General features: G+C 30.5%; 1 protein-coding gene across 1 annotated transcript; it reads right to left on the bottom strand.

The window, feature by feature from the left end:
- Positions 1-6,736: 6,736 nt before the first annotated feature.
- Positions 6,737-12,223, bottom strand: LOC131165690 (jasmonate-induced oxygenase 2-like). The gene is made up of 4 exons (XM_058123693.1): positions 12,167-12,223; positions 8,215-8,732; positions 7,681-8,011; positions 6,737-7,067 (listed from the first exon to the last, which is right to left on the bottom strand). The coding sequence occupies exons 1-4, from the start codon at positions 12,179-12,181 to the stop codon at positions 6,813-6,815; spliced, it is 1,119 nt and encodes a 372-aa protein (XP_057979676.1). The 5' UTR covers positions 12,182-12,223; the 3' UTR covers positions 6,737-6,812.

Raw genomic sequence — 12,223 nt, 5'->3', positions numbered from 1 at the left:
TTTCTTAAATAGAAATTAATGCTGTAAAATACTCGATGGGTTTAGAACATTTCTTAATACAAAAATAATCGCAAATATATATTAAGATAAAACTTGTATAATTAAATACGCATAAAAATAAATTTAAAAAATTTTTATAAAAAATAACTAACATAATCAAAATTTACTTACAAATGAATTTGAGTATAAATTTTAATAAAAATTTAACATAATTAAATTTACTTACTCATACTTAATCTCGTGAGATGATCGCAATGAATATATTTGAAAAATGAAATCGGAAAGAGTGAGTGAGTGAAAATTTTAATTATAATAAAAATTCTCTCTCCACCACTAATTCTTTCACTCACTAATATTTTTCTTCCTTTGAAAATTTTTTATATAAAATAAAGGTTGAGAGCTTCCTATTTATAGGAAAATTTTGGAGAAGAAAAAGAAATTTGTAAAAGTGTGGGGAGAATGGTGAAATTATAATTTTTTTAAAATAAAGGAATTTGTAAGGAATGAGCAGCTTGGGATGAGAGGTATGGGGTGGGGATGGGGGTACATATAGGGAAAATGGGAGTGCTTGCCAACACTCCTATTTTATTAATTTTTAATTAATTTACTTAATTAATTAATTAATTTTAAAATTATTATTATTATTATTATTATTAAGTTATGTCTTAGTATTTATTATGAAAAAAGAATTCAGTTCAAATTTCAAAAACTCATGTGGGCCCCATACGGTCTTGTGGGTTTTACATCACTTCGAGACTCAAGTGGACCCTACGTAACTTCAATAGTTCTCATACAGTCTTCTGGACCCTACACAGTTTCGGAACTTATGTGGGCCCTGCATAGGATACCTATTATTATTATTATTATTATTATATATTTCTACAACTTATATCAGTAAAAATATTATTTTATGTATATGTACTTATTTATGTGTACAAATAGTGTCTATTCTATTTATTTTATGAAATTTCATTTTGATTAGGTCGACCTCCAGGGAGTGTTTGAATTGCAATGGTCTTTGAGTACTCGTTAAGATAAGGTCTTTCTTAAACATCAAATATAGAATCAAGAATTTTAATAGAGAAACATATTCGTATTGATATTAATTTAATGAACATTTTTATTATTATTATTATTATTATTATTATTATTATTATTTAATTGTATATACATTTTTGGAATCATTACAGGATATATCCACACAAAAAGGGTAAAACTCTCAATGATACTTACACCAACATAGATGATAATGATGCAAAGGATGATAAAACTATGGTAGTGGCTAGGGTGCATTGTCACTCTTACAACGCCAATTTGTAACCTAATTAATTGCACTAGAGTTTATCCATTACATAGAATATTTATAACGAAATTATATTTCACCTATTAAAATAATATGCCATCAAAGGTGAATCTAAATACAATTGAAGCATCCATTCATGACATTGTGGCTATAGCAATAAACCATTCATTAATTGCTATGTAAGGTTCATTAAAAAATAGTGACAAATCTCGTGATAATATGCATTTCTCTCATCACACATCAATAAAAAATACTAAAATTCAAACCTTGATTGTGACAATCATCTAGAACCAAAGAAAAAAAGAAAAAGGAATTCTTAGCTGCCTCTAGAATCCCTTTTAACATTCAAGTTAGAAATGGACAAAAGTATTTGTAATTATGACCATAATTTTGCTTTTTATTGGCAACTCTCAAATTGAATGCTCTCTCTTGTTAAATTAGGGGTCAATTAACTTGTGTTGAGGAAATTTATGTATACCTTTATTTCCTCGCATAGTCTGAAAGCCTTTCACTAATTGCCATTGATCTCTCGTAACATATGTCATATTTTGCTCATATCACATTTTATTCCATTTAAAATAAGTATAACACAAAATTTTTGAATCTCTACCTAATTGACTCTCAATATTTTTTCAAATTTGACGGTTTATAACTAATACAGAACAAAAGTATTTATTCTTGATTTATTTTGGCCCTAATTTAATTAGTGATTATATGTGTTATATATTTTCTTAATTTTATTTGGCCTTCATATAGTAATTAAAGTGTTATATATATGATGAGTTGACATTATTAAAATACTTTAATAATCATATTAACAAGTGTTGAATGATTTGGACAATTAAAAAAATAATTATACCAGCTGACGGCTAGCTGAAGAGACAGTACTGGGAGGGAGAGTGACTAACCCCATAAAAAAATTTTAACATGATGATGTTGATATTAAAATTAATTAAACAATCATTGAAGGGGTTTAAGAGTTCAAGCCAACTGGGTTTCTTGTAAACAACTGTATTATGATTTTTTTTTTCGATAATTAAGAATTAATAAAATCGAGTGCACTTTTTCAATATAATGGAAGTAATATTAATTAATTGGAATTTTATAATGTAAAAAATTAACCTGAAGCTGCATTAGTAATCAGCATGTGATTTCTTGCAATTGAATAATAATTAGGGGACAAGCATGATGGGTAACACTGTAGACATAAATTCATGATTGATGGATATATTTGTAAAAATTGATTTGTAGAGAGATTTAACTCGTTGGGATTGGATAATACTACAATACGAGCGACATAAATTTTGTAAAAGTAAAAAATGATTTTACTATTGTGTTAGTCGCTATTGTTGACTCCTTATTTAATTATTTATTTAAAATAAAATATATTCAATTTATTAAGACTAATTTTCTCATGCCGTACCATACTTGCACACACCCCTTGATTGTTCCCATACAGATGTTGATACAAAAACTAGCTGGGTGCACCAACTATAAACTGTCAAGGCTTCGGCCTCTTGAAGTTCGGTGGTAACCTCCTCTCAACTAAGGGTAGGGGTCTAGGAGAACCTGCACAAATTGAAAAAGGGTATAAAAGAAAAGTTTCAACATTAATAAACTAAATAAACAACCACATATATATATATATATATATATATATATAGAGAGAGAGAGAGAGAGAGAGAGAGAGAGAGAGAGAAGAGAGAGAGAGTGAAAAAGGGTATAAAAGAAAAGTTTCAACATTAATAAACTAAATAAACAACCATATATATATATATATATATATATATATATAGAGAGAGAGAGAGAGAGAGAGAACCTCGGTGGCGCTTATAGCAAACATGTAGTGAATGGATCTCACTTCTTTTAATATCATGCTTATCATGAGTGAGACTCATTCACTGTGTATCCGATAACAACACAAGAGGCATACCATAGAGGAGGGGGAGGTTGATGGATATTTTAGAAACCAAAGACTAGGGATAATGAGAGAAGCTGATTTAGACACTAATAAGTATTTGTCGCCATAGATATGGTGACTAATTTCAAACCGTCACTAATAATTTTATTTTTTGTGGTGAGTTTGAAGAAGATTTCAAATATTCGACTTGAGACATGCCAAGAGAATCCTTTAATCTTATGAAATGTGATGACCCAAAAATATATATACGATTAAAGTATAATAATAATAATAATAAAAATTGTCATTAAGTTAATATCAATACAAAAGTACTTTCCTATAGGATCCTTGATTCCACGTTTGATGCTTAAGAAAGACCTTATCTTAACGAGTGCTCAGAAATCAATGGCTCAGTTGTTCCTTATAGGTCGATCTTATCAAAGTGAAATTTTATAGGATAAATAGGATAGATACTGTTTGTACATGTAAATAAGTACATATACATAAAATAATGTTTTGATTGACATTATTTGTAGAAATATATAATAATAATAATAATAATAATAATAATATAAGTATCCTATGCGGAGCCTACAAGATCGTGTGGGGCCCACATGAGTCCTGAAGTCGTGTGAGGTTCACATGAGTCCCAAAACTGTGTACGGCATATAAAAGCGCATGAGAACTATTGGAGTTACATAAGACCCACTTAGGTCTCAAAGTTGTGTGGGGCTCACATGAGTTTTCAAAATTCAAATTTAATTCTTTTTCATAAAAAAAACTAAAATATAGCTTAAAAATAATAACAATGATAATAATAATGATTTAAAATAATTAATTAATTAATTTAAAATTAATTAAATGAGAATGTCGGCAAGCACTCTCATTTCTCTCGCATGATCTCCATCCTCATCTTATACCTAACCCATACCTAACCCATCCATGCTCATTTCTTAATTTTAAAAAATTATAATTTCACTACTCTTCCTACACTTTTACAAAATTCATTTTCTTCCTCAATATTTTTCTATAAATAGGAAACTTTCAACTATTATTTTTCACAAAAAAATTTCAAAGGAAGAGAATGATTAGTAAGCAAAAGAATTAGTGGTGGAGGAAAAATTTCTATTATAATTAAATTTTCACTCACCCACTCTTTCCAATCTCATTTTTTAGAGATATTCGTTATGTTCATAACACAAGGTTAAGTAAGAAGTAAGTAAATTTGATTATGTTAGACTTTTATTAAAATTCAGACCCGAATTTATTTGTAAGTAAATTCGATTATGTTATATTTTTATTTAAAATTTTTACTTGAATTTGTTTGTAAGTAAATTTTGATTATACTAGTTATTTTTATAAAATTCTCCCAAATTTATTTTTACGCATGTTTAATTATACCAGTTTTATCTTTAATATACTTGCGTTTATTTTTTAGTCACAAAACCCCTCGGGTATTTTATAGTATTAATTTTTATTCAAAAAAATATTTTTAACATGAAAATTGTATGGCATGAGTTTATTTTAACGTTACATATTTCAAGAAAATATGAGTAAAAATGACATGAGTTGATTTTTACATTGCGTATTTCACAAAAATATGAATAAAAATGAGATTTTCATGATATTATTGTAATTTTATAAATTCTATAATAAGATATTTTCAAAACCCCTTATGACACATACGGTATAGAAAATTATGAATGCTCGTTACCATAGTTTAAAGTTTAAACGGATCAGAGTGCACCCACGCTGTTTGTAGAATAGTTTTATATGGTAGTGAATTTCTTCTGAGTACACACCTGAGTCGGACCCGGGTTTAATAGGGAAAATCTCATTTAATGATGATGTACATTGATTTAGTTTGATCGGCCAGTCAGGTAAGTCCAGTTTTCAGACCACACAATCCAGTCATGAGGATAAACATAACTTACAATTAAAAAGCCTAAGAGTGATTTTTACAGTATATGTATATACATATTTAATTACGTGTACAAAGTTATTAATGATTTGAAGGTAAAGTACAAGTTTATATGAACATGGTCATTCTTGTGTCTAAATGATGATCTAAGGGAAACATATAAGGAAATATATATATATATATATATATATATATAAAATTAAAAATTATAATTACAGTTTTTAAAGTTAAAGGTTTAATTTAACAGTTATAATATATGATTATAAAACTTTATTGTTGTAGTTGATGACAAAAGTTTTTATACAGAAATTTTTAAATTTACATTTATTTTAAAAGTATTTTTGAAATTATAGTATTAAATATTATTTTACAAAATTATGAAAACTCATTTTGCCCACACACTAATAATAATCTTATTTACTTACTGAGTGTCATTTCACCACAATCATTATTTTACATTTCAGATCATTTTGAAGAGTGTACTAAAAATCTGACGTAGTAAGTGCATGAGTGGGAGTAGAAATAGTATAATAGAATAAAAATTTAGCATAATACAATTTAAAATATGTTTGTGTATTTTAAAATTTTAGAATTTTGCATTTTAATAGTTGAGACATATATTTATAATAAAACTAATTAGTACTCTGATAATAAAAATAATTTAGATTTATTTGTGTCCGTTGAAAAATTTATATATAGGAATCCACTCGGGTTCAGGTCCTTACATGAAAAGTCTTTACTAATCAAATGTCATTACTAAGTATTGGTTCCAACAATAATCACGCGCAACAACTCATAAATACAATCTCAACAATAACTACGCTCAACCGATACCTATTCATATATTATTCCAAAAATCAATACACAATCTATTAAAATTCAAGTGAGATGGCTCAAAATTCTAATAGCGTGACACTAAACAAAACTAATAAGTGAATAGTACTATATATTTTTATTTAATCATCAAGATAATAGAAGCTCAACTATTGTAAATATATGATATGTTGGAGGAGATTTCAAAGATTTGACTTGAGACTTGCCATGAGGCCCCTTTAGCCTTATTAAAAGTCTCTATTTATCAAATGTCATCGTTGAATGCAATACTGGTTTCCAATAATAACCATGCACAAAAACTCATAGATGTAATCTCAACAAAACTACGAACGAGAATCGGTACCTATTTTTATATTATTCTAAAAATTAATACATAATCTATTAAAATTCAAGTGAGATATCTCAAAATCCTAATAGTATGACACTAAACAACATTAATAAGTAAATAATATTGTGTATTTTTTATTTATTTATCAAGATAATAGAAGCTCGACTGCCGTATATATATATAAGTTGGAGGAAGATTTCAAAGATTCGACTTGGAACTTGTTAGGAGACTCTTTAGTCTTATGAAAAGTTTGTATTGATTGAATGTCATCACTGAATATAGTGTTGGTTTCCAACAAGAACCACCCGCAACAATTCATAAATTCAATCTCAACCATATATAATTACACACAATTGGTATCTATTTTTATATTATTTCAAAAAATTATGCATAATCTATTAAAATTCAAGTGAGATGCCTCAAAATTCAAATAGTGTGACACTAAACAACATTAATAAGTAAATAATATTATTTATTTTTATTTATTTATCAAGATAGTAGAAGTTCCACTATAGTAAATATATGATTAGTTGGAAGAAGATCTCAACAATTCGATTTGAGACTTGCCACAAGGACCCTTTAGCCTTATGAAAAGTCTATATTGATTGAATGTCATCGCTGAATACAGTGCTGGTTTCTCAGGGAACTTCACCAACTCATTCATCGGCGCTATGAGTATGTCACTCTTTGGATTATAGAAGAAGGCCAAAGATACTCGCTCTTTTTTTGAGCTCGTGATGACTCTATGATCAACGCTTTTATAATTTGCATTGCTGAGCACCTACATATACAACAAAAAAATAAATATAATATAATTAATAATGAAGTTCATATATTAAATTAGATGTAATTATAGTTAAAAGTACATTTGAGTGTTTTGGGAGTTTGTAACCTAATCTAGAGCTTGGGAGGAAACAACAATAGACCCAACATATGTGGGATCAATCTAAACTAAAGGTTCATTGCATAAATAATTTCTTATAATTGAATATATAATTTAATTATTTAACTAAAATTTCAATTCATATGTAATACAATGGAAAATGGTGGGAGGTAATTTGTTTGTTAGTGCCGTGGGGACCGCCTCTATGAGAAAATCGTCATTGACGCACGCACGCAACATCTGTTACCTCCCATCTTCATCTTGGAGCTTCATCCAACCTCAAGTTATATAATTTATAAAATATTGTTGAGCAACCTACGTTGACTGGCTGAAAATTATGTAATTAATTACAAGCTAGCTGCTAGCCCACCAAAGCTTACCCACTTCCATGTCCCAACCCAAAACCATCCTTCGTCAAGCTCAATTCGCAACCATCATATTTCTGCCTATAACCCCGAGAGATAGAGAGAGAACACTGTACTGCCGGAAGAGGGAGAGAGAGAGGGAGTACCTGAATTTGATCGCCGATGTTGACGACGAAAGCGTGGGGAGCGGGCTTGACTGTGGTCCAGTTGTCGTCTTTACGGATCTGAAGACCCGGGACGTCGGGGTCCGGGAGGACGATGGTCATTCCGCCTGGATCTGAATGGGAAGAGAGCCCGAGAGCGAGGTCGGGTTGTGGACACTTCGGGTAGAAGTTCACTCTCATGCATGCTCCGATATCCTCCCCACCAAACGCCTTCTGGAGTTGATCATCTCCTAGTCCTAGGTTTATAGAGAAAATCTTCATTAGGGTCCCACCCAGCTTCACCACTTCTGTCCCATACTCCTCAATCACTTCCCTATACATATACGTACATACATAAATTTCAATGATGGTAGATATGAAAACGTTAAGATTTGCTTGAAGTTGATATCTGGCCCGCAGAGAGACTATAGCTTATCAAGGAAGTGCTTTCCACTCATTTGAAGTTTTGGAAGAACTTTATTTCAATGATATAGTTGAGTGTGGAATACAAAAATATATAAAGATATAATAAAGTACCTTGAATGAGGGGGGAGAGACGGCCACTTGGCGTGGTCTTTCAAATTGCAAGGTAAGTAATGAAGAAAGTAGTAGTCGCCCCAATCGAGACTAGCACCCTTCTCCACTCCTAATCGGCTGCCGTAACCCTCGTAAGTCTTGGGGGTGTTGGCGTAGCGTTGCTTCACCTCCATAGGTAGATGGAAGAATTCCCTCCACATCTCTCGGGCGCAGTCCATCAACTCCGGTCGGACCCCGTGGTTCACCACTTGGAAGAACCCCCACTCCCTGCACGCCTCTCCGATTCGCTCCAAGGTGGCTGCCCTCTCATTCTTGTTGCCCCAAAAGCCTCCGAGATCGACGAGTGGGATGTTGGCGTCGGAGTTGATGGAGCTAAGCACAGGTCGTTGCATAGGAGGCTTGACGTATCGCGCAGGGATAACAGGTTCACCGCTATCGGACAAGGATTGGACCCGGACAATGGGTTCAGGCCAGTCTTGTGTACGGATCATGTCGAGGTCCGGCTTCCCAGGTTGATTCTAATAAAATTAATCACATATGTACAGTGAGAGAGTGAGACAGAACCAGTAGAGAGAGAGAGAGAGAGACCATGAGAATTAATTGGGAGATGGATGGATAGAGATGAGGTTGGCGTTGGTGGTGTGTGGGGGTGGGGGTGAGCGTAGCTGCTAGCTAGTTAATAAATTAAGTTTGTTAAAAAGGGGAAGGGTGGGCGATGGTACTGGTGGAAAATGGTGTAATTGAAATGGACGTGAAAGAGAACGTGAAATTTGTGGGTTTTTGAGATGTTACTATAGTGGTAGTGGCCGAGTGGCCGGTGCGTAGCTGAAAGGTCTTTTGCTATTGATATATATATATATAGTGATTATTGAAGATGACAGCTCTCTCTCTCTCTCTCTCTCTCTCTCTCTCTCTCTCTCTCTCTCTCTCTCTCTCTCTCATGTGTATCAGTGTATGTATAAACATATAATCAATTCGATATGTAATTCATTCTTAATTTAATGACTGAGAAAGAAGATAACTGAATAATATAATTATATTTGGACCATAAATTTTAGATATTATTTTAATATCAATACAATAGCTTTGCTTTGAAGTTGTAAAATTAATTGCATATTCGATTAATTAGCTTAAAAGAGTTACATAACTTAACACTACAATTATATCCTCAAGTATGGCTCTCGTGCATTTAAATTTAAAATCATATATACAGTGAAAATTGATACAGGCTTATATTACATTTTATTTAAAATTATTTAAATTTATGCATCCTTAACCGTTTGTGATTTTATTTACTTTCTTTAGTCCTTTTTCGGGTCCCATTTGGAACTTGGAAAATAGTGAGGAAAAGAAAAAAAAAATATGAAGGAATTTGCATTTTCATGTTTGGTTATCAAAAAAAGTAAAATAATAATAATAATAAATATATCAAATTTATAAGCAAAATTTTGATTTTTACACACCATTAATATTTAATTTTTCCTAATTCTTAGTTATATTAAAATAAATTTTCCTTTTGAATAGGATTAAACATAAAAGGAAAATGCAATGGAAAATGAGTTTCATCCTCATTTTCCTTTCCTTTCCTTTCCTTTCTTCTTCCCAAGTAAAATCCTTAATTCAAACGGACCCTTAATAAAAAAAGAAAAAAAAAAGAGAAAAAAATCCAATTGGGCTTTCATAATTTTCATTTATAAGTTTCTTGACACATCTTGCAAAGAACAAGGCTTTTTTTCGACAAGCCAATTCATTTGGAATTGTGCAGATCCACTCTTTTTCTTATTCAAAGATCAGCCCTTTGCCTCTACGTTTTCACATCGAGAACTCTTTGCAAATGAAGAGATGTCAAAAGAACTTATCAATTACAAGACTAGGATATGAAAAGCACCACCACACATAGTGCGTTATTTCTCCATCAATTCCTTCTCAAAATGGACGAGCCTCTGGGATTTTCATAATGTACATAAAGAAAGTACAATCAGTATTCCATATATATAGACACACATTTATATATTTGTATGCATAGCAAGTCAAAGTCTCTCAATTTGTCATTGTACATGTCCAAACAATAACAATCTCTATCCTTGGAAATTCTAGCAAATTTGTTGATTGTTGAAGTTGATAGCAATTTGCCGTTGTGCATCGATTATTTAGTTCGTTTCCATAGTCATTGGCTGGCTTGTAGACTTCCCAGCCATTTATTTAGTTGATAAAGCAAGGTTGAGGTAGTCAAATCAAAACAAATTAATTGAAAAATCCATCCAAATAATAATAATAATAATAATAATATAATCTCATAGCTATCTGATGTTTTATTAATTGAAGCAAATTATTTGATAATTACTAAGACAGTGTTTTGGTGCACGTATTTTGGATCTTAGATTTGGATTTGAGTGAATCTGAACAAATTTTAATATAATTTTACATTACATCTTATCTAAATTCAAGTACTCTGGTAAATAAATGATTGAAGGAGTAAAAGATTTTTACTGCTTTATTTCTCCAATTGAGGATTGAGCTTGAATTGTCTTGGGTGACAATGAATTTCAAGTGATTACGTGGCTGCAGTGGGAGCACCAAATGTGGTAGGAATATCATTGACCAAATTAATACTAATAACATGTTGCAACTTAAATATCTAAAGGTGTCTAGAGTCAACAATTCTTACAATTGTTTCACATTAGAAAAATTAAACTATTCAAATTAATTATAGGTCTCATTATCAATATAGCTTGAAATTTATTTTTTTTTGCTCATATTAACTAATACATTAATGATGGTCTAGTAATAACATAATATCAAGATGAATCAGGGTTAGAAATTTGTCTAAATCGTTAATTGTTTTGTAACAATTATAATCATGTCAATCGTAATACGGTTTGGAAAAAAGAGAATGAACTATAATGGTGCTTACTTCTACTTTCAGTACCAAACAAGTTTTGGCATTGATCTTTAGCAATATATTTAACAAATTAACAAAATAAAACTCCTATAAAGTAACAGCTTTAAAAAAGGGAGGTTGTCACTGTTTCATTTCCAAAGCATATGAAAAAACTTTTGTCTCTAATTCCTACCTTAAACTCCATTTTGAATTTCCAAAACTATATACCCCATTGGAGGCAAAGCCTTTTTTTTATTTATTTATCGATAAATGATAATTATATTGATCAAATAGAATATGTACAAAAAACTTCAGACATACACCAAACAGGGAGGCCAAACTCCCAATCTAAACAAGCAGCATCAAAATTAGGAAAAACTTAGTAACAAGCACAATCAAACTTGGGCATGGGCTGAATTCTCATCCCCACATGCTATTGACTTTTTGTAGTTCATCATTTGAAATGAACGTATCGCATTTTAGCTTGTTTCTATAATTTTTTATGAATCGATTAAAAAAAAAACACACACATTTGTTGGTTTACATTTAAAAAAAAAAAAAAAAAACGATGCACTAATCTTGTTGGTGGGTTATGTATCAAATTCACGGAATCGTTCAAACTACTCATAAATGGTACTCAATTAACACACATGCTTTCAAATTTAAAAGAATAAAAGAAAATATAAAGGATTTCAGACTGTGCTCAGAGCATGAAAAATATGAAAGAAAGAAAAAGAAAATATAAAGGTTTTATTTTTTCATATTTCATATCAAGAAGATTGAATATATACATATATATATATATATATATATATATATACCAAAACAATGCATAAAAAATTAATTTTGCAAATCATCAACATCTGGATTTTTTGTGAATATTTAATCAAATTTAACTTTTTTTAATCATATTTGATTTTAAAAAAATACAAGTGAATATGGATTTTTTTTTATTTTTCTTTTCTTTTCTTTTCTTTTCTTTTTCCAAACAAAATCAATCTTTCATTGAAATGAATCTTAAAGAGTTTGCGAGAAACGATAGTCGAACTATAAAATGAGTGTCATACTAACCTCTTTTTTCTCCATTTGTGGCGTCGTTCCAGAGAGAGAGAGAGAGAGAGAGAGAGA

Source organism: Malania oleifera, chromosome 10 (assembly GCF_029873635.1).
Source record: "Malania oleifera isolate guangnan ecotype guangnan chromosome 10, ASM2987363v1, whole genome shotgun sequence".
Lineage (NCBI taxonomy): Eukaryota > Viridiplantae > Streptophyta > Magnoliopsida > Santalales > Ximeniaceae > Malania > Malania oleifera.
This window is presented reverse-complemented; position numbering and strand designations above follow the sequence as displayed.